The 22,372-nt window shown below is 38.2% G+C and overlaps 1 protein-coding gene across 1 annotated transcript; it reads left to right on the top strand.

Annotated features, from left to right (window-relative positions):
* Window positions 1-3,743: 3,743 nt before the first annotated feature.
* On the top strand, window positions 3,744-21,497 carry Pex2 (peroxisomal biogenesis factor 2). The gene is made up of 2 exons (XM_045144356.1): window positions 3,744-4,018; window positions 18,489-21,497. The coding sequence occupies exon 2, from the start codon at window positions 18,506-18,508 to the stop codon at window positions 19,421-19,423; it is 918 nt and encodes a 305-aa protein (XP_045000291.1). The 5' UTR covers window positions 3,744-4,018; window positions 18,489-18,505; the 3' UTR covers window positions 19,424-21,497.
* The last annotated feature ends 875 nt before the right edge of the window (window positions 21,498-22,372 follow it).

Below are 22,372 nucleotides of genomic sequence, written 5' to 3'. Positions count from 1 at the left end.
AATGAGAAAAATGTATCTAAATAATTCAGGCATGGCAACTTCTGTAATCCTACCACTAGGAAGGCTGAAGTAGGAGAAGTGCCTTGAGTTCAAAGCCAGCCTTGGCCACAGCATAAGCTACAAGTCAGCCCTGGGTGCTGTGAGAATATCACTCAGAAAAATAATGCATATACGTATATATTTACATTACATAATATCATATATAAATTATGTATATTATATATCTCATATAATATATAATTATATATTAATACTTTATATATATGTATATATACACATGTACACATTCACATATAGATATATACACAACTACCCCACACCTCACATACTACATTAGTAGCAGTTAACTGGTATCAAGAAGTACAAAGGTTTAATATTTTTTGAGAACAGACAGATGGACTACTACAGGATTTGAACAAAGAAAGTGATTTGGAGTTTAGTATTTAAGATCATTCTAGAAACATTCTCAGGAAAAGTAATCCTAAAGAGTGGTGAGGCTGGAGGCCACTAACATATCTGTAGATGCCTTAAAGCATAGGGATAGTTAGGATTCAAATTAAATTGATAGTAGTAGAGTCAACAAGGTTAATTTTAGAGTAGTATTAAAAATAATTACAACCAGGAACCCAGGATATGCCATTGTCCTAGCCCTTACCATTATCATAAGGGGCCACCTTCAAAGAACAGTAATAGCATATAAGAAAGGTAGAAAGTTGAAGTCAATACCAGGCAAAGGAATAGACTACATGAAAGGTTCTGACATTCTTCTAAGGAGTTTGGACATTAACTTTTGGGCCAAAAGTCTGAATAAAGTGTACTCCAATCCTTACAGCCTCAGACTACAATAATTACTATGGTAACATGGATTTCACAATGTGATTTAAGTTGCACACTTTCATAAGGTGAGAAGATTCAACCCAATCAGATTTTTTAATGGTGGAAGGTGCAGCAAAAAGGTGACCAGAGGGTCTCAACCCACTGTTGCTAACCAAGATGGCAGAAGAGGGCCCCAGCATAAGGAATGTGGGTGGTTTCTGGAAGTCTTCAGCTAATAGCCAGCAAGGAAAAAGACATCTAAATCCTATGACAGCAAAGAACTGAATTTGGTCAACAATCTAAAGAGGAAAACTAAAATAAAATAAAGCCTGATTCTTCCACTAAGCATGTAGAAAAACAGGCATGTAGACACCTTGATTTTTAGTTCACAGAGACCCATTTTGAGCTTATGATCTACATAACTATGAAATAATAAATTGGTGTTGTTTCAAGCTGCTAACTTTGTGGTAATTTGCTATAACAGCAATAGTAAAATAACAAAAATCTATGTCTGACTCCTAAAAGACTCAAATATATTGATTTAAGAACAATGTAATATGCTAATTTAAATTTAACTTCTTAAAGTCAGCAATTTTAAACTATGTTAGAGGCATAAATCAATGTCTTCTTTACATTTTTACAGTTAATGCCTTAGAATCTAAAAGTCACTAAAGGCTAAAAGAGGATATAAGATGCTATTATAATTTAATAACTTTCTTTGTATTTAAAGGTAAAGGAATAATCAATTGTTTTCTTCTTTAAGCTCTCATAGTAAATGATTTATACTCTTAATTACTTTTTAGTAATGAAGTCCCAACCAAGTTCTAATAAGGCTCTTTCTTAGGTGTCTATCTAGGTTTACAGATAGTATGCTGAATTTACAAAGACAAAACACACCCTGTCTTGCTCATTACTTGCTTATTCACTGAGTTGATACTCATTAGCTCCTAGAAAGTAAAGGCCATGTCTGTCTTCTCTCTGTTTCTTTTCAACCCTGTCTTGCAATATTCCTGTCTCGTGTAGCATTGTGTTAAACACATAAATAAAACATGTTTGAGGAAATTTTCTTTTTTGCTTTTAAGTATGGTATGTATGTGAGTATCCATGTGGAGGCCAGGGTTTAATATGGGTCCATCACTCTCCACCTTATATACTAAGACAAGCTTTCTCACTTGAACCCAGAGCACTCTGACTCAGCTAGTGTTGCTAACAGCTGGTCCCTAAATTTACACCTCCTGCTTGCTGGGATTACATATGTAGGCTGCCACACCCACCCACTAAAATCTTCACCCTAGCATGGCAAGCACACTCAGCCATCCCCCCAGCCTAATAAATAAGTCTTCATATCAAGTTTAAGAACAATGGACTAGTATTCTCCTTATCTGCCTTTCCTTATCTACCTTTCTCTTTTAAATAAATAAATGAATAAAATATTTAAAGAAATACTGAAGTCATTTCTCTGAAACCCCAGCTTATTAAAAAATACAGAAGTACATTATATATAGGTTAACAAATTTTTTAAAACAATTCCAACCGAAATATGAAATGTCTATTTCCTTATATTAATACAATTCAAGTTTCCTAAATTGATACTTTGATGTACATGTGACCTACATAAAATTCCATGAACTAGAATTGCTTTCTGAAAAAGTCCTTTTGTCTTTTATCATTTCTGATTCTTTGATCCTTTTCACCCTCTCATAAAATTACGGGAAAGCATAATAGTAGCATTTTTTATCTCTCTAGGTAAAGTAGGTAAGACTGCTGTGAGTTCTAGGTCTAAAAAGGGGGAATCCTGTCTAGATTATGTGTGTGTGTGTGTGTGTGTGTGTGTGTGTGTGTGTGTATGAAGTGTAACTGTAGGCTGAGAAGTGCAACAGACCCACCTTCCTTCACAAATAAATCAAAGATTTGGTCTTCTACTGAAGGAATGTCTTACTCTTGAACAGCAATATACACTGTGTAAGGGAATAACATAAGCAATCTTAATTTTCCCAGTTTGACTTCAATATATATAATTATACACTTAACTCTTTGCCCCCTTTAAGCCATGTTTTAGAATCCTGTTTATATTTTACACTTAAATGCCCACCTTTTCAGATTAGCCACAAGTACCTAGTGGTCGGCCACCAGGTAGAACGGCTGTTATCTGTGGGAAAGCAGTACTTAACTCCACTCTACAGACTTGCAGCTCCTATTCTCTTTCATTTGCACTTTAGTTCACTTGGGCGAAAAGGGAAGTTTTGATTCCTCCAGCCCTTTCCTCTCGGGAGCTCCTAAGTATAGGGAAGGGGACGTTCTGTAAGTGGCAGCAAGCGAGTCTTTAACACGACGGGGGGCCAGGACGGGGTGGGCTCCAACATGGACAGCACAGGGCTTCCTACACACGTCTCCTGCGCACCTGCCTGTGGACGACTCTCGTGCTGAAACCAATGGCTCGGCGGGTGCGGGGGTGACCGTGGGGAGGACGCGAGAGTGGACCTCACAACTCACGCCCTCCAGGCCTGGTCACTGCTCCCTCCAGCAGCGGGGTACCGGCGACCGCCTGGCAAGACGACCTGAGGACCTTCCCGCCCGGAAACTGAGCAAACGCGCGGCCCGCGCCCGCCCAGGCCCGCGAGCAGCCCCCTCGCCGGGTCACCCGGCCGCTGGACCTCAGGCGGGCGCCGTCAGCCCGTGTTGCGCAGGCGCCCCGCTACCACCCGGCGGCGCTCATCCGGCGGCCGGCAGCGGCGTCCGCAGACTCCAGCGCCCCAGGGACAGCCCCAGCGTCCAGCGGCCCCTTGACACGGAAGCCTCTTCACGCCCTGCATCCGACCCCGCGCTGACCGGTTCGCGACTCTCCTGCCAATCAGAAGCGACTTCCCCGACCAATCACAGAGCTCGGGGTGTCCTCCTTGACTCGTCGGCCCTTCGGTTCTTCGGCCCGTCGGCTCTTCGGCTCTTCGGCCTTTCGGCTCTTCGGCGCACTTCGGGGCTGGGCCCTCTCAGGCCTTCCTCAGAGTTGGAAAGCTTAGTAGTTCTTCTCTACCATTTTACCTTTTTTCTTTTTCCAACCACTTCCGGGTCTCTGGGTCGCTCCGGAAGCTCGCGAGTTCCGGAAGCTGTTGGGTAACCCAGATTCGCCTAGGAAAAGCCGGGCTTTGCAGAGAAATGTTTGAGAGAAAGTTACGCGGAGCTGGGCGGTTCGCAGCCTGCTAAGGTCAGTGTCTGCGGAGAGCCGAGCGCCGCAGGGCGCATGCGCGCGGCCGGGCGTCCCGAGGGTCACGGCCTGTACAGCTTTGCCCTTCTACGTGAGGCCGCGTTGTTGGCTTTCCGCCTTCCTAGAAGAAGCAAAGCCCGGGTGCTGGTTTAGAAAAACTACCGAACAGGTCCAAACTCCTAAGTCTTTCAGGATCGCGCCATTGCAAAACGAACCGACGGGCTGCTGGAGAGGCCCTGTGCACCCTCCGCAGCGACTTTCCCGCACCGAAGAGATGGCTTCTCGGGATGGGCTTGCACCACCGCACCATCCGAGCCCCGCGGAGCATCGCAGTGCATTTCTCTTCCGAGAGCTGGAGTCAGCGTGTTGGAGGGTCATTCACTCAGTTTTGATCTGTTTCCAGGGACAACAGTATTGAGAGTTTTCCTGTAAAATGTGAAATGTATTGAATTTCATATTTTTGATCAGGCATACGACAATCACAACCATCTCCTGGGTCTTTGTTTACTTATTTATTTGGGTACAATTTTCCATATCATTCATTTCGTTGAAAGGGCTTTTCCAAGTTGACTATTGAGAGAGTGCAAATATAATATGTTCTGCATTCTGTGATGTCCTATGCCATTTTGTCTGGACAATTCTAAGCATTTACAGGGTGACTAAGGCCGCCATCTACCCGTTGGAGTCAAAACACCTTCCACTTAATGTGCTACCTTTAGTTAAATCTAAATAGAATGAACTAGGAGTGGCTGACTGACTTATAATTTTCCTGTTTTTTTTTTTTAATTCTTTCCTTCAGTACCAATTACTTGTATCTTGAAAGACTAGAGTTGACTGATCTTGAGCCAGAGTATAGAACAAGGAAAAGTGGGACTACTTAAAAAGTTAGAAAGGGAACCTTAGTTTTTTCTTTAAAAAGTAACAGGACATAGTGGAGACAACTAAACCTAGGAGAATTGAGAGTTATGTTGTTCTTGTCCTGAATCCGATTTGCCTTTAGCTGACTTTACCTTTTGTGCTAATTATCACTTAGAAATTAGAGATAGCCCTCAGACTGGTTTTAACATTGTTCCATGAGAGAACTCTAGTAGAAATTTCCTGGAGCCATGCAGAGGAGAAAAGAAACAAGGCAACTATCAATGTAATTCAACAAGAACAGCTATTTTATGTGTTCCTTTACAAAAGGGAGCCTGTCAAGAACACTTAATTCATATCTTGGGCCAGATGATCTGCCTTTCCTGCTTGAATGAAAATCCTGTTTCTTAGGACAATTACTCATTTGTGTTCAATGCACATTCATTTGATTATTATAGCTGTCTATAATTATGTATTCAAACTACAAATATGCATATTTATTTTATAGCTACAAATTTAATTCTCTTTATGACTAATCATAACTCCTTGTTTTCCATCCATCCTTTTGTTCTTAACCATAAAATTTTCCTTAAATTGATGTGCATAAGAGTCATTGCAATAAGAAGGGCAGATAGTTTCCATTTGACATAATAGCTGAACAGTAGTGTTAGCAGACTTACCCATCACTTCTTCATGTGTCCTAGGCCCCTGTGGTTTTTCTGGCAATTTTCAGGTTCCTATAGTACAAGGAACATATTTGCCCATATTATTTTTTACTTGAGAATGCTTCCTTTTTTTCCCTGTGAATTCCCTTTATTTTTTTCCTGTGGATTACTAGCAGTTTCCAAGCATTTTGTGCCCTTATTTCACCCAAAGTGTGTGAGAAAAGGTCCTGATGTTCCACTTGCCTCTTTACTGTCAACCTGGCACTGCCTTTTTCAGCCCAGCACTGTGGTTTCTATACATTGTAATAGAGAAAGGAGAGAGTATAGCTTGCATGTCCTTCCCAGTTTGTCCAATAGTCCTTTCTAACATTGGAATGACCTTTTCTGCATTATTTTTGGCTCTTATTAGAGTTCTGCTTTCTTTCCTGCCAGTAAGGTAAGATAAAATCCTGGCCTATGTAGTCATTTCTTTCTGCTTATTAAAACACAAATGCTGGGCTGGAGAGATGGCTTAGCGGTTAAGTGCTTGCCTGTGAAGCCTAAGGACCCCCGTTGGAGGCTCTATTCCCCAGGACCCACGTTAGCCAGATGCACAAGGGGGCACACGCGTCTGGAGTTCGTTTGCAGGGGCTGGAAGTCCTGGCGCACCCATTCTCTCTCTTTCTCTCTTTGCCTCCTCCTCTCTGCCTGTCGCTCTCAAATAAATAAATTAATTAATTAAAAACATATTAATAAACACAAATGCCATTCTGACTTGATGCTTAATCTGTCTAGTGTTCAGCGGATGTGTTGGCATGGTCTCCATATTGCATCTAAATCTGTATTCATATGAATTCATTAAATGAATAGTTACACCCCTTATTTTTCACCCAAATATTCTCTGTTCAGGTTTGACATTGTGTGCTTTTGTCTAATTTCTCTGACTGACTGTAGAAAAAGAGAAGGGGGTTGGGCTGGAGAGATGGCTTAGTGGTTAGGTGCGTGCCTGCAAAGCCTAAGGACTCATGTTTGACTCTCCTGGTCCCATGTAAGCCAAATACACAGTGATGCAATCACACAATGTTGCACATGGTCACAATGGGGAATATACTCTGGAGTTTGATTGTAATAGCTGGAGGCCCTGATGTTCCCATTCTCTCCCTCTCTCCCTCTTTCTCTCTCTCTCTCTCTCTCTCTGTCTGTCTCACATTAAACAAAAGGGGTTAGTCTGTTGTGCTTGCTTAAAAAAAAAAAAAAGAAAGAAACAGAGAAAGAGATGTAGGTAAGAGGATCATGGGTGACTTTCCCACATTCCTTTACTTTCTTTCCTCATCTATACATAGCTTGGCTATCTGTCTAGTCCACTGAATGATCCTGTGGAGGAAAATTTTGCAGTGCATGCTGTGGGATTAAATTTTATATGAGCTTACCAAATGCTTCACTATTCTACCAGCCTCTTTTTGTGTGATTCACAAGTTTTATAGCAATGACCACATGTTAACTCATTGTTAGCTTGACCTGAGGTAAGTTGATCTTATTAAGCTTTTATTACTGCCGTAGGGATGCAAATAATAGCTACTGTACTGCAGGGCTTCGATGACACTATAAAGGGAATGCATAGTACCTGGAACATAGTATAGTACCTCCTCCTATGCCATGGTTGATCTCTTTTCTCATGCTTGTGTAATGAATTTAAATGTGTGTTGCAGTTTTAGTTTTAGGTCATTTGGAATGTTCTTAAGCCATTTGACTTTAAGGACCCTCCCCAAATTTATAGAAAAATTAGTTACTTAATGTTTCATATAGTTTCTATGTATGTACTCATCCTTGGATTGGAGTTTGCTGTACCTCTACTCTTATAAGTTAGCTTTTATTATTATTATTATTAGTTTTCTACTCAGTGTATACAGTCAAGTTGGTACCATTGTTAGCCTCCTCCCTATCCTCTCTCCTCTGCAGGGACCCTCCTCATTGGGGAATATGGGTCATGCATTGTGGTCATGTCATCAGTTATGGGTAGGTGGCAATGCCTCTGTGTATCATGACCCAAAATGTGGCTCTGACATTCTTTAAAATTACTAATGATAATGTCTTGTGGTACAGAGCATGGCTCATGGCTCTTCTACTTACAGCCCACAATTTTACATTAGTTTTATCTTCCTGTGCCCTACTTTTCTTTAGGGCATCTTTCTTGGTATTATAAGGTAGGTTTGTTTCTTTTTTTATGTTTTCAGATCACCAAGAAAGTCTGTAAAGTATAGGTACAGAAATAGTAACTGTGTTAGCTTTGTATAGAAAATACTCAAGGTAATCAATTTACAGATAGGAAAGGCTTGTTATCACTAGCATTCTTATAGGTCTTAGCCCAGGATTAACTGTCCTTGTTACTTTGGGCTGGTATCAGCACATCATGACAACATCACATGGTAAAGCAAAATGGCTCACCTTGTGACCACGAAGTATAAGGGAAACACAAAAACAGCAGAGTTCCATGTTCATTTTTAGGAGCACACTTCCAATAGTCAAAAAACTTTTGTCTAAATCCACCTGTTACAGATTCTACTACCTCCTAGTAATGCTATAGTCTGGATACCAAGTTTCTTGTTCTTTGTTTTTGTTAGGACATACTTAATATAGATACATCATGTGTTGGAAGTATGTTTTAATATTTAATTTTATGCATGTCAGGTGTAATAGTCACTAGTTAGCCATTAATAAATAGTAAATAATAATGTGTTCATTATGATTGTTAACTTAAAAGCCTGTTCACCTTGTCTTCTTTATGGCTTTGCCATTATTTTCTGGTTATTGCCTTTTTCTCATGTGTCCTGCACTGATTTTCCTACTTTTTTCATCATTTCCCAAACCCTGGTTGTTTTGTTTTATTTTCTAGTTTCCTTCCTTTTTCAAATTTTCCTAAAATACTTTCTATAAGGATTCTAGAGAAGAAGGTAGACATTTTAAATTTTATTTTTATCACACAAATGAAGAATATAGTGTAGTAAAGTAAGATCCAGAGTCATGCAGCTAGGGAACCCAGGCTAGAACACAAAACTAATCACAGACTCTTCAACATTCCTTTTCCATATGCACTACAACATATATTTTTGCAATATGCTTGTCAAAGACTCAGAAATATCAACTTTCTGAAAAAGGGGAGTATGAAAAAATTGTTCTTTTAAAAACATGTGTGAAGCTAGGGCTTGGTGCTGGAAGTTCTGTTTTAAGGTTAAGAATGGAGTATTTTTGTTAACTTTTAGTGCTTTAACAAATATACTATGGCTAAAATAAGTAAAACCCACAGTATTTTGTGTGAGATGAATTGTAGTTTTGAAATATTGCCATTTGTTTTGTTTCCTCCTGTCTTAAAATTAAAACACACATACACATATATAATTTTTTATCTGTGGCAAGTTATTGATCTTTATTCATTTTTTCAAGAGCTGTATACTATTATCTTGTATACACATTTTAGAAAAGTTTTATTATATCACATTATTGCCCCCCAATGAAAACACTCAGATTTTGATGAGTATTGAAGACTTTCGAGACCTACTGCCAATAGTTTGAGGTCTTGCCTATATCCAAATGAACTTAATTGAGATTTATAATATTAGCTATATATGTAGTCTTAAAACTAAGCTTATTATGTATGGTAGAAGGAAGAATACCAGAGTAGAGATCATTCTCTTAGCAAGTGTATGGAAGAAGTGTAATTTAAACTTGTTGTTGCTTTTTAGGCAGTTCAGAGTGCCAGAGGTCATTGTGTCCTAATGGGACACAGCCATACCTTTTCTCTTTTACCTGTGTTTGAAATGTGTTCTGGGAATTGTTGTCCTGTAAAATCCCTCTCTGATGCATTTACCATTTGTTAGTATTGATTTCAATGCAATGGACAGTAAATCTATCTAACCACACAAAGATATGAAATATTAGAATATAGGTTCAAAACATAAGAACTCCACTCATTCAAAGAAACTACTTATATAACCTCATATTATGAAATATTTACCTAAAATTTGATAAAAAATCTTAGAAATAAAATTACATTATTGCCCCATCCACTTTGATTAATAGAATACATTAGACTGTACAGCAATGACCTTATTATACAAAACTTCATTGGTTATTGTCAAGCTGCAAAAGAACCTAGCAAGAGCAGGAGGAATGCGACCTTGTGACAACTTATACATTAATTGGAATTCACATGTTTTCTGCTGACAAAGTTTACAAGACTGTAAATTTAAATGTAGAATTTCTGTAGGCAGTATGCATTGACAAGTATGTTTAATGGTAATACATCTAGTACTGAGAGGCTCAGAACAGGTCAATAATAATGTGTATATTGATAGCAGCAATGTTGGAGATGTTACTTGGTATTATAGCTAAAAATCCATGTTAACCCCTTAATCATAATTACATTAATATTGGCAGGCCCTTGACAATACCCACATTATTATTGATAGATTTCTGTCAATAACATGTTTTTAAATAAAATATATTCATTCATAATTTGTAGTATACTCAATAAAAGCTCCAAGATATATCCTGAAAATTTCCTCCATCCGCAGAGGGAGAGCCATTTGTTACAGTTTTTCAGTGTGATATAGATGAAAAAGTTTTTAGGGGGAACAAAAAACATGAAAGGAAAGTGTGAATTATTTTAGCCATAATGTTATATGTTGCTGCTTTTCATAAATATTTTCAAGGTTTTTTTCTGTGAAAGAAAATTAGTGTGTCATTTCTAGTGATAAAATATCAGCAGGAGATCTTTTTAATAGTTCTTGGTGCTGGATCATTTTGTCTTAAACATATTTATGTGATCAGTTATCCCTAATCCTAGGAGACAGCATACTTTTTATCTGGTCTTAATGTTGCCTATTCATTTTTTCTACATTCCCTTATACAGTAGAATATTTCCTTAATACTGATATTTATATCAAAAATCATACTTTTAATTACCTTCATTCATCTTTTTACCTGGCTGATAATGTTCCTTAAATTTAATGTGGCTTAGAAAATGTAAAAAGGGTATCAGAGATTGAATATTACACAGAATAATTAAAAAAAAAACATTGGACATTCTGGAAAAAAAATAGTGTGAATGAAATATGGTGCTTGTTTTACGAATAAGCTTAGTTAACTTGATACTAATCTAAACAAACCATCAACTGGCAATTGTTACAGCTCACTTAAAATAGAAATAGATGACCAGTGTGGGTAGACATTGGTGCTTATAACCACTATAATAGGAGACAGAAAAGTAATGCTTTACCATAAGTATTGGAAGTTTTTGCTCCAAAGCCATGACATTAAAATCTTTTGGTTTTCTATAGGTCTTATTAAAGTTAAATTGCTTTAAATTCTACAAAAACGTGTTACTGTCTTAGGACTGTGAATTATAAGCATACTATAAACAGCTGTCCTGCCAGAATAGCAGTCTTCCTTCCCTCTACTATCACATTGATGTTTTACAGCTTATCCATTATATCTCTTCAGTGACTTCCTGCATCAGTTTATCATCAGTACAACTTCTATTAGTGGGCTTTTAACAGTGTGGCAGGGTGGCTCATCAGCCCTTCTCTCCTTCCAGCCTGATGTGTCTTTCTCACAGATGACTTAGCTCTTTGCTTCCAGATGGTGTATGCATACATAGTGCACCAGCTAATACTGAAGTCCATCCCCAGTGTCCTTGCAACCATAGCCAGGACTTCACATCTCCAGGCTTATACAACCTGTTCTTTCATACCATGCTTATCTTTTTTCCTGGGGAGTTTTGTGACTCTCTATGTTATTTTCAAATTTTGAAATCTAAGCCGGGGATGTTGGCGCACACCATTAATCCCAGCACTCAGGAGGCAGAGGTAGGAACTCCATGAGTTCAAGGCCACCCTGAGACTACAAAGTGAATTCCAGGTCAGCATGGCTTAGAGTGAGACCCTACCTTGAAAAAAAAAAAAAAATGAAATCTTGTTTAATTCAGAGATCCATGGCCAGTTCTGATTACATTAAAGTTCTGTTTCTTTAAAAATACTTGAAAAGGGGAAGTTAACTGACATTTAAATATTTAGATCGAATCTCTGATACATAAGAAAATATCTGGCATTTATGTACTCAATGAATATTGGTTCAATTGAATAAGTATTTGTCAGAGAATTCAGTAACACAAACTACTTACATTATGTTAAGAATCATTTTATGTGATTTAAAGGCATTTATGGCATTTTTCTGTGTTTCATGCCTATTATGAACAGATTGTTATTATGCTGCAATAGAAAGAAAAGGATTTTCTAATCATATTAATTGAACTTTGGTTATTACTTTTTTTTTCCTCAAAAGCCAGTACTCTGGAAGAGCTGTACCTGACAGGAAAAAGGAGTGTATTGATATTGGGGGAGAGGAAGAATTGAATATCCTATGTTGATGAACCCAAAGCTAGATGTTTATCTTGGGCTGTCTGTTGTGCCCCAGGAGCAAAGCCCCTTAGAGGCAGGTAGTATGTGTGTGTCCTGAGTTTTCTTTGCTTCCCAGAAACACTCATGACCCCATTGATGAGATTCAATTGCTGCAGGAGCTGGTCATGCTGGAACCCATCTCCATTCTCCAGGAATCCCACTGTGTCTTCTTTCAGACAGGATACATACTACAATCAGGGTGAGCCAGCTAACCATGCCTGGCACTCCCATTCTCACATAAAGGTGACATCATATTCAAGGTTTATATTCCACAATTATATTTTAATGTTGTCAGTATTTCCTGGAAACAAATACTTTTGATACAGGTTGATTAATGTACTAGTGTGAGTAATAATGAAGGGTTCAGTCTTTTAAAATGAGATTGGCCAAAATGAACTTGCAGTCTTTTCTTTTCATACCCATTCTTAGCCAAACCAATAACAATATAGTATTAAGCCTTCCTTACAGCTTCCAAACCACTTTGATAGCCTTATCTACTTTAATCTCAACAACCAACTACTAGAACAGCTATTACTTTCCGTGTTAGGAGAATGTTCTGAGACTAATGAATTTTTTTTAAGATCACATAGCAAGTAGGTAACAGAGCTAAAACTTGAGCCCAGGGCAGCTTGGTTTTAACTCTGCTTTTCCTCCTCTAACAGTTGCCTGAAGATAAATGTTGAACACAGTCAAGGCATTCAACTATGATGTGTAATGGACAATGTTTGTTCTAGGTTTACGACTACACAACATCACAAACATGACTAAAATATTGGAAATAAAACCTACAACAATGAAAAAGAAAACCAGAAATAATTCACTGGAGGAGCAAAGGCTTCAGAGCAGTTAGTAATAAGGGCTCTTTTGGTCTATTAAAGAGCCTTATGGAGGGAAGAGAGCCCAGCTGTTCCTAATCTGCACTGAGGCCAGGCCAAGGGAGGAAAAAAGGAAAGAAAAAAAAAAAGTTAAACTATAACAGAAGGGATAAGAGAATTTTATATAAGTATTGTTAAAATATTGGATCTGTTAAAGACTCTGTTAAATCTTTCCTTGGCAGTCATGAAAATTCTCTGTCTTTACTAAATGGTCTTGAGTATTTCTCCAAAGGAGGAGGGCTTTGAATGAGGTGATTCCCACAAGAAATTGCTCTTAGCTAGTTTTCCACTAAATACCAGTACAGAACTTGAGCAAGAAAGATCACCCCTAGCCCTCCACTACATCTAGATATATCCACAGCTGTTACACTAGTACACTGACTACCAAACCACTCATTCTGTTTCCTGTCATGTCACTGAAGTCCACACACAAGTCTTTACTGAACAGCTCTGACGTGCCCATCTTTATGGAAATTCTAGGTCTGTAAGATTAATAATGTATTTATGAGCCACAATCTGGAACTATTATTATTCCAGTATTTAAAAACAGAAATTGACATACCTGGCCCTGCAAATTAGGTGTGATATATCATCTGCTTTTCAGCTAAAAGAGCAATCTGTTTAATCCAACAGTTGTATTGGTGACTAACTGAGCTGGACTTGGGCAAATAATGTAGTTTGGATTAGCTAATGGTGTTTTTGAAAATAATGTCTTAGTTTTTTTCCTACTGTGCACATAATACAGAGAAAATTTGTTAAATGCAGAAAAATAAGTGTGGAATTTATTTATATAATTTTTAAATTTCTTATAAGAATTTGCAAACCTGTGATGCCATACTCCTCTGTTATAGCCTTAGTTGTCTATTCACTTGCCTACATCCCTTGCTACACCTCTGCTGGGAGCCTTATATGAGAGCATGAAATGATTTTCTATACATTCCAAGCTTCAGTTGTGACCAAGACTTTTGTGAAAACAATAAGTGGTCTTTAATTTCATGAGGACAAAAGAAAGAAACCCTGGGACAGTAAAAGTCTTAAAGCAACTCTGTTAGCAGATAAAGAGATTAAGATAATTATCTAGCCAGAAATGAGTTATAGGGCTTACATGCAACATTACAGTAATATGCCAAAATAAAAGAAATTTTTTTTTTTTTAAAGGGAGATTTTTACTTTAAATCTAACTAGCTCAGTGGCTGGAGAAATGGCTTAGCAGTTGAGGTGTTTGCCTGCAAAGCTAAAAGACCCAGGTTCAATTCCCCAGGACACAAATAAGCCAGATGCACAAGGGGCACATGCGTCTGGAATTCATTTGCAGTGGCTAGAGGCCCTGGCATGCCCATTCTCTCTCTGTCTCTCTTCTCTCTGTTGTACTCGCTCTCTCTCTCTCTCTCTCTCTCTCCCCCCTTGCAAATAAATAAATAAATAATTTTTTTCAAAGACTGCACTAAAAAAAAAAAAAATCTTAGTTCTCACAATCACCTGGAATTTGTTAGAAATGTGAACTCTTGAGTCTTGCTCCAGAACTAGTTAATCAGTAATCTAGAAATGAGGCCCAGTAATCTTAACAAGTCTGGTATGTGATTCTGATAAGCCCTCAAATTTGAAAACCACTAGAGTAGAGGAACAGTGAGGGTGTGGTATTATTATGGTAAAGACCATAGAACTACTGAATGGCAAAGATATATATATATCTTTTACATGGGTATTTATAGCTTTGTATCAATGAAAAAGTATGAAAAAGTATTTGTGGTAGTTTGAATAGATGGCCCCCAATATATTCAGTGTTTTATTAGTTTGTAGTTTGCATCTGCAGCCACCTGGCTGGAGGCAGTGTCACTGGACAGATCTTAAGGTGTGGGGTGAGTTTGAGATTTCAATATTAAGACATGCAAAGTGTGCCTAGCTGGAGTTCCTAAAGTATGCTATGCTGTATGGCTTTTGGCTTTTAGGCTTGTGGCTTCTGTCTCTGCTTGGACTTGTGAAAGCTGGCCACCTTCTTCTGTTATTATAGAACTTCCTGTGGATCTGTAAGCTTCAATAAATATCCCTTCCTCCATAACTGTGCCAGGTCTAGAAGTTCATCTCAGGGAACTGTCTACTATAATATTGCTACAAAGAAAGCCATCAGGATCTGACTGCCTTTTTTAGATAATTGCTTCCTAACTATAGCATGTACCTAGATCAAACAAATTCAATATAATGAATTAATCCCACTGGAAAGGCCTGGGATTTATCAAAATTTTCACTCAGATTTTCCATTCATAGTCACTTGATTACCACCACAGTGTCTCATAGAAACCTCTGACCTATAACATAGCGTACATGAGCTTTTCTTTATGTATTTTCTTTAGCACAGAAATGGATCTCCAGCTAATCAATTACTGTAGTCTTCTCAACAAATAGTGTCAATTCTCCTACCTTTCAGATTTCCATGTACACCATCATTAGCTTCTCACCAGACTTTGAATAACCTGCAAAGTGGACACATTGTGCCTTTGCACAGCCTCTACTCTGTTTGCAGGGTGGCTACAACAAGTAGTCTAAAATGCAAATCCAGTTATTTTTATGGTTAGGACTCTTCATTGCCCCCTCTTTCCTTCTGGTCCTTGCATCTCCAGTCTCAATGACATTACCCTAACTTGAAATGCTTTTACTTTCCTTGACCATACTGACTATCCTACTTCTTCCCACAGCTTGCTTTCATACTGCCTCATCAGGAAATCCCCTTGCCTTCTCTCATGTGTGGTAAACATAGTACCCTGAATTTCCCCTTGCAAATCACTTATTCCATTTTTCTGTATTTGTCTGTTGGTTTCCAATGGCATACCCTGACTGCCTTCTCCTTCCACCCTAGTAGATCATAGGGTCCCTTTAGACTGTGGTACTGTTATAGCACTGTCCTCAGTATATTAGCTAGAAAATAGCAGATGTAACACAAAGGTGTTGAATTAAATACATGGTAATTAGAAATAGTTTTAAAGGTTGATGGGTAGAATTTATGTTTTTAACCCCAGTCTTTTTATCCGATTCATTCATCAAGCACATGCAGAATGCACTCTTCTGTGTGATAGGTGCTACAATTCAACTGTGAGAATACATTATTTCTAGACATAGAAGACAAGAAAGGAAGATGGAATGCTAAAGGAATAATTGAAACGGGCAGCAAAGCCAGATTTGGACAAGGGAAGTGACACTGAGCTAGTACATTCATTCCATACAAAAGGATCAAGAGCAGAGGTGGTGCTGTGAATAGAGTAATGAATGGATTTTAAAAAAATACTTTGGACAGTGAACAGGCAGTCCTTGTCACTGGGTTGGATTACTAAAATGAGGAAGTACAACTCTCTTTCTAATACCTTTTTTTCTTGGCTATAGCTACTGGCAAGTATGAGGAAAGGTCTTCCCAGAAGAACTTGCTATAGAAATCTCCATTGCTGTCAAGGGTTGAGAGAACCACAGGAAGGGGTAAAGGTGGACTCTTCTCAGAAGTGGATTGTATTTGTGTGTAAGGTTCAGACTTAATATGTGTGGTTTAATGGAACACAGCTCCAAATCACCTGTATTATTCAGTGGGCATTTCTGTTTCCTATACTTCATCTTGTTAAACATAAAGTATTCTATCACTGACACAATCTAGGGTAAAAGGGCTGTATTCAAATTTGCTTCTTGAAAATGTCTTTAGTTGTCAAAGATAGTCCTGATTTCAAGAAGTACAACTTGGTTTAAGGAACTGCTTTTCAGCTCTTTCACTGTCTAACTTTTTGTTTTGTTTTGTTTTTAGTAAAAAAAAAAAAAAATCAAATTATAGGGCTAGAGAGATGGCTTAGCAGTTAAGGCACTTGCCTGCAAAGCCTAAGAACTCAGGTCCAAGTCTCCACGTTCCATGTAAGCCAGATGCATGTGGTGGCACCTGCATTTGGAGTTCGTTTGCAGTGGCTAGAGGCCCTGGTGGTCCCATTCTCTTTTTCTCCATCTCTCTGTATCTAGTTAAATAAATGAAATGAAATAAAAATTTCAAAAAATAAAAATCAGTTAAATAATAGAAGTTGAAAGGAATTAAAGGTTATATTTGTCTCTAGCCTTTTGTTTGACAAGTGAGAAAATCAAGGCAGAGGATTATGTGAAATGACTACTCCCGGATTACGTGGAGCCCTCTCGTGGCAGTGAGCTTCCACTATAACCTGGGTTGTGTATTACTGTTGTGGACCTTTTGAAGGCTTTGAGAACATTTTCTCACATTCCATGTGTTGAAAGCTTGTTTTACTTTTCTTTCCAGATTTATTGATATATAATTATATATAATATATAAAAGTACATATTTATATAATCAGCATGATGATATCATATATGTATATTTCACATCTAACTTGTCTGTGTGGGGTGGGGTGAAGGTACAGATCTCCTCTTTCAGCATATTTAAAACAAGCAATACTGAATTATTAAGTAGAGTTGCCATATTGTACATTAGTTCACCGGAATGTATTCATCTTAAAACTGAAATTTCATACTTCTGACCAAAATCTCCTCTTATATTTTATTGTTTTATTTTTTATTTTTTTCAAAATCTCATTTTTCCAGTGCCTAGCAAACACCATTTTGCTATCAGCTTCTCCAAGTTACATGTTTTTAGGTTGAACATATAATAAGATCATACAAAGGAACCAGTTGAGAAACTGAACATGATTTTTGGTCATAGTTGAGGCTTGCCAATTAATAATATGGTGTCACATACAAGTGAGTAAGGATATTCACCAAGAACAGTGACTGGGTGTTTCCGGCACAAACTCAATGTGTTTTAAGTAAGTCATGCCTGGCTAATATTTATGTCAACTCCTGATATTTCATTTAAAAGTTATTTATCCGCTAGCACAAATTTGTTTCCATGGTGTCTTTATGAAATTATCATAGTATACATCTTTGCATAATATTTTTTCTTTCTTGATGTATTGCATGACATGTGTACATTTGTAGTATTTCAATAACGATATTTCTATATTCTTTTTGCTTCATGATAAGGTTCAGCACTGTTTGTTTTCTGTAAGCAGTGTAATAATAAACACATATTATTCATTTACCTTTCTTTCTAACTTTCTTTACAAAAATAAAATGTAATTGAGAAAGATTAAGTGCCTGGTTGAAAAATGCCCCTTTAAAGTCAATGGAAGTATAGGAAATTACACTGAGATCTTGGTTGAACATCTCTGGCATGTTTTGTATAGTTAATTATTTTTATTGTGTTCATATATTTCTCCATTTAATGCATTATTCAGCTTTATTAGTAGTTTTAGGATTTTTATCTATCTATCAGAAATCTGACTAAGAGAATAATGTAGAAGTATTTTTTCCAGAAAATAGGCATACCCTATTCTCTCTCTCTGTCTCACTCTGTTTCTTTTTCTGCATCTCCTGTTAGTCTTTTGCCAGGAAGTGAAAAAAGCAAAAACCAAAGGGGTGTAGTTGAAGGTAAAGGAAGGAAGGAAGAAAAGAAGAGACAGGTTATTCAGAACTATTTTTACACTACTAACAGACTTATCTGCAGGTTTCCTGTATAATTAGTGGATCTGTGTTTCATGTGGGAATTGAGGAGTTAGGACAAGATTGCCGCTGGTTGATGATGTTCCTTAATTGTATTTTTTGCCAGGGATCGTCAGAGACAACATGGCTGGCCGAGAAGAAAGTATGATGAGTACAAGCAGAGTGCTCAGAATAAGTCAGCTGGATGCGCTGGAACTGAACAAGGCTCTGGAGCAGCTAGTGTGGTCACAATTTACGCAGTGCTTTCATGGATTTAAGCCGGGGCTCTTGGCTCGCTTGGAACCAGAAATGAAAGCATTGTTGTGGCTTTTGCTGTGGAGATTCACCATTTACTCCAAAAATGCCACCGTGGGGCAGACAGTTTTGAATATTCAGTACAAAAGCAATTTTTCTGCAAACCTAAAGTACCAGCCACCAAGTAAAACTCAGAAGCTCTGGCATGCTGTCGCTACCATTGGCGGGAGGTGGTTAGAAGAGCGGTGCTATGATTTGTTTCGAAACCGTCACTTAGCATCTTTTGGAAAAGTTAAGCAGTGCATGAATTTGGTTGTTGGGCTTTTAAAATTAGGTGAGTTAGTGAACTTCTTGATTTTCCTGCAAAAAGGAAAGTTCGCAACATTGACAGAACGCCTCCTGGGCATTCAGTCTGTATTTTGCAAGCCACAAAACACACGTGAAGTTGGATTTGAGTACATGAATAGGGAACTTCTCTGGCATGGTTTTGCAGAGTTTCTGATTTTTCTCTTACCACTCATCAATGTCCAGAAGTTGAAAGCTAAGCTGTCTTCATGGTGCATCCCTCTCACTGGTGTGCCTAATAGTGACAGTGCACGGGCCACCAGTGGCAAAGAATGTGCTCTGTGTGGAGAGTGGCCCAGCATGCCTCACACCATTGGCTGTGAACACATCTTCTGTTATTATTGCGTGAAAAGCAGTTTCTTATTTGACATGTACTTTTCCTGTCCTAAATGTGGCATCGAAGTGCACAGTGTGCAGCCACTGAAATCAGGAATCGAAATGTCAGAAGTTAATGCGCTTTAGAAACAAAATTGCTTCCTCTGAGGAAAAATGTATTAGGCCCAAGTCCTTAAAATTAGTCATCCTCAGCATAGTATGTAGGTGTCTTTATAAGACACTTACACTCAGCCACGGTTCCTTTTCCTTTCTGCTCCTTTCCAAGCATAACTAAATTCTAATCACTGAAAACTACATGATTCTAAGGATATTATGATAATGTTCATGTTATTTTTTTGTAAATCGGCTGTGTCAATTTTTAACATCAGGAATAATGGAAAGATGTCATCAGATGACTACTAAGATTGTGCCTTCATTTTGCTGCTTCATAGGAAGAGGGTGGGCTCTAAAAATAAAAGGTTTTGAAGACCCTGAGATGAGTGTATATTTTCAGAGCTCACATAATATCATAATCTAGCCCCGATAAGGCCCTATTGTTTTATACTTCTACTTCTATAGCCTTAGTTATGATTTTAAGCTTTTCCCCAAAGCATTTTCAAGAGGTTCAGCCCATAGCTGTCATACTCTTGAGAACTGACCTCTTCCATTAAGGAAGTAGAAATTGCTTAAGGCAGCTCCTCACCCTCCTCCATAAATAACCCCAATAAATGAATTAGTTCACTAAAACTAGTTTTGGTACCAGTGTGCTTTGGTCTACCCTCTGAGCCTTGGCTGGGTTGAATAGTGTATGTTCTCATCTCCCCAGGAAAAAAAGTCTCCTATGACATATAATCCCTCCTTGCTCTGTATTTCTCACTCAAATGCTTTTAAATGAACTTGTTGCTAAGTAACAATAATATATTTTAAAAAAATCTTGACTGTTCAAGTTACCTTACCAAAATAATGGCACTTTTTTTATTATTTTTATTTATTTGAGAGTGACAAAGAGGCAGAGAGAGATAGAGAATGGGTATGCCAGGGTCTTTAGCCACTGCAAATAAGCTCCAGACATGTGTGCCCCCTTGTGCAACTGGCTTACATGGGTCCTGGGGAATGGAACCTCAAACCTTAAGCTTCATAGACAAGCACTTAACTAATAAGCCATCTCTCCAGTCCATGGCACTTATTTTTAAACCGGCTCAATGTGTTGTGCTTTGCCACTGGTGGCCCGTGCACCGTCACTATTAGGCACACCAGTGAGAGGGATGCACCATGAAGACTTAGCTTTCAACTTCTGGACATTGATGAGTGGTAAGAGAAAAATCAGAAACTCTGCAAAACCATGCCAGAGAAGTTCCCTATTCATGTACTCAAAATACAAACTAAAATATACATTGGGGAAGAGAAAAAAAAAAAACAGACATTGGAAGTAATTCAGCAGTGGATACAGAAAACTTGTTACCTTCATAAATGTGATTGAATATATCCTGAATTTAATTTAGGTTCAATTTAGCATGAAAACAACTAAGGAGTTTGTAATTTTAGGAGAGTAGTTACATCTTTAAACTTTTGTCTTTTTTCACTGTAATTTTAAAATTTTATTGTGAAAAACTGAAAATTCTGGAAAAAATACAGAATTTCACATTTTTTGCAGTTTTTCATGGTATTAAGGTATGGTGTATTCAATTATTTTATTGAATGTGTATTTTTTGCCTGTGTGGGGGGGCTATACATGTAGGTGCCTATGCATTTATGTGCACATGTATGTAGAGACTAGAGGTAGACATCTGGTGGCCTCCTCAGTTCTCTCCACCTTCCTTTTAAGAATCTGCAGCTGAACCAAGAGTTCACCACTTTAGGTAGACTAGCTAACCAGCCAGCCCTGGGATCTGTCTGCCCATTGTTGGGATTATGGATTCTTATATGAGTACCAGGGATCTGAACTCAGGTCTTCATGATCATAAGGCAAGCAGTTTATCCACTAAGCCATCTTTTGTGGGGTACCTATATACCGTGTGTGTGTGTGTGTGTGTGTGTGTGTGTGTGTGTGTGTGTGTGTTCTGAAGGACATGATCTTGTCCTCAAACCCCACCTTGCCATTCTGTTCTATATAAATGAAAGCAATATTCCAAACCACTGTGTATTTGGGCACTATACAAATTGTATGTTTAAGGCATTGTTTCATCTTTTTACTACTGTGATAAAATACTTTAGAAAACAAGGGAACAAGGTTTTTCTTTCCCCTTAGAGTTCCAGAGGGTTCAGTCCATGGCCATTTGCCTCCATTGCTTCTGGGCATGTAATTAGGCAGAACATGGCAGAAATGTACAGTGGAACAAAGCTGTTCACATGGCAGACCAGAGTCAGAGATATAGAGAGAGCAGAAGACAAGATACATCCTTCAAGGGCATGCTACCAATGACCTGCTTACTCCAACTAGGCCATAATTATTTCCTGCAATCTCCAGTAGTGACATTAAGTTGTGAATTCATCAAAAGATTGATCTACTGATGTGATTAGTCTCATAATCCAACCACTTATCAAAAGTCCCTCAGCTAGCAACCAAGATTTTGACACCTGAGACTTCAGAAGACATGATTCAAGCCTTGTCAGTTAAACAGTTACATCCATTACTGTTGTCCTATTATTCTGAGTCGCCTTCATTCTGCAGCAAAATAATGGCCCCCTTAGAAGCCCAAGGCTTATATTTTGCCAGCTTTCTGTTCCCACTGGATTGCCTAGTAATCCAGGAAAAGTCCAGTAGCTCAATGTTATTGATCTGTTATTGTGATTCTGTGCACATTCCTGAAGCAGTCACTAAACCTAGGTTGTTAAGCAATAATGTTCTCATTTACTCAAAATGTGAGTGGCCCTCCTGTCTACCTCACAAACATCAAAGAGTGTTGAAGGGAGATTAACCACTAAAGATAACTAAAATACTCTTATAAGGAGGATGGATACTGGGCAGGTGCAAGCAATCTCCATTTGAGTCTGTATCTTTAAAAAAAATACATACATACATACATACATACATATTTGAGAAAGTGAGGCAGACAGAGAAAGAAAATGGGTGCACCAGGGTCTCCTGCCACTGCA

The sequence above is a fragment of the Jaculus jaculus genome, chromosome 2, assembly GCF_020740685.1.
Source record: "Jaculus jaculus isolate mJacJac1 chromosome 2, mJacJac1.mat.Y.cur, whole genome shotgun sequence".
Lineage (NCBI taxonomy): Eukaryota > Metazoa > Chordata > Mammalia > Rodentia > Dipodidae > Jaculus > Jaculus jaculus.
The sequence above is the reverse complement of the archived record's forward strand: the minus strand, read 5'-3'. Positions and strand labels throughout refer to the sequence as shown.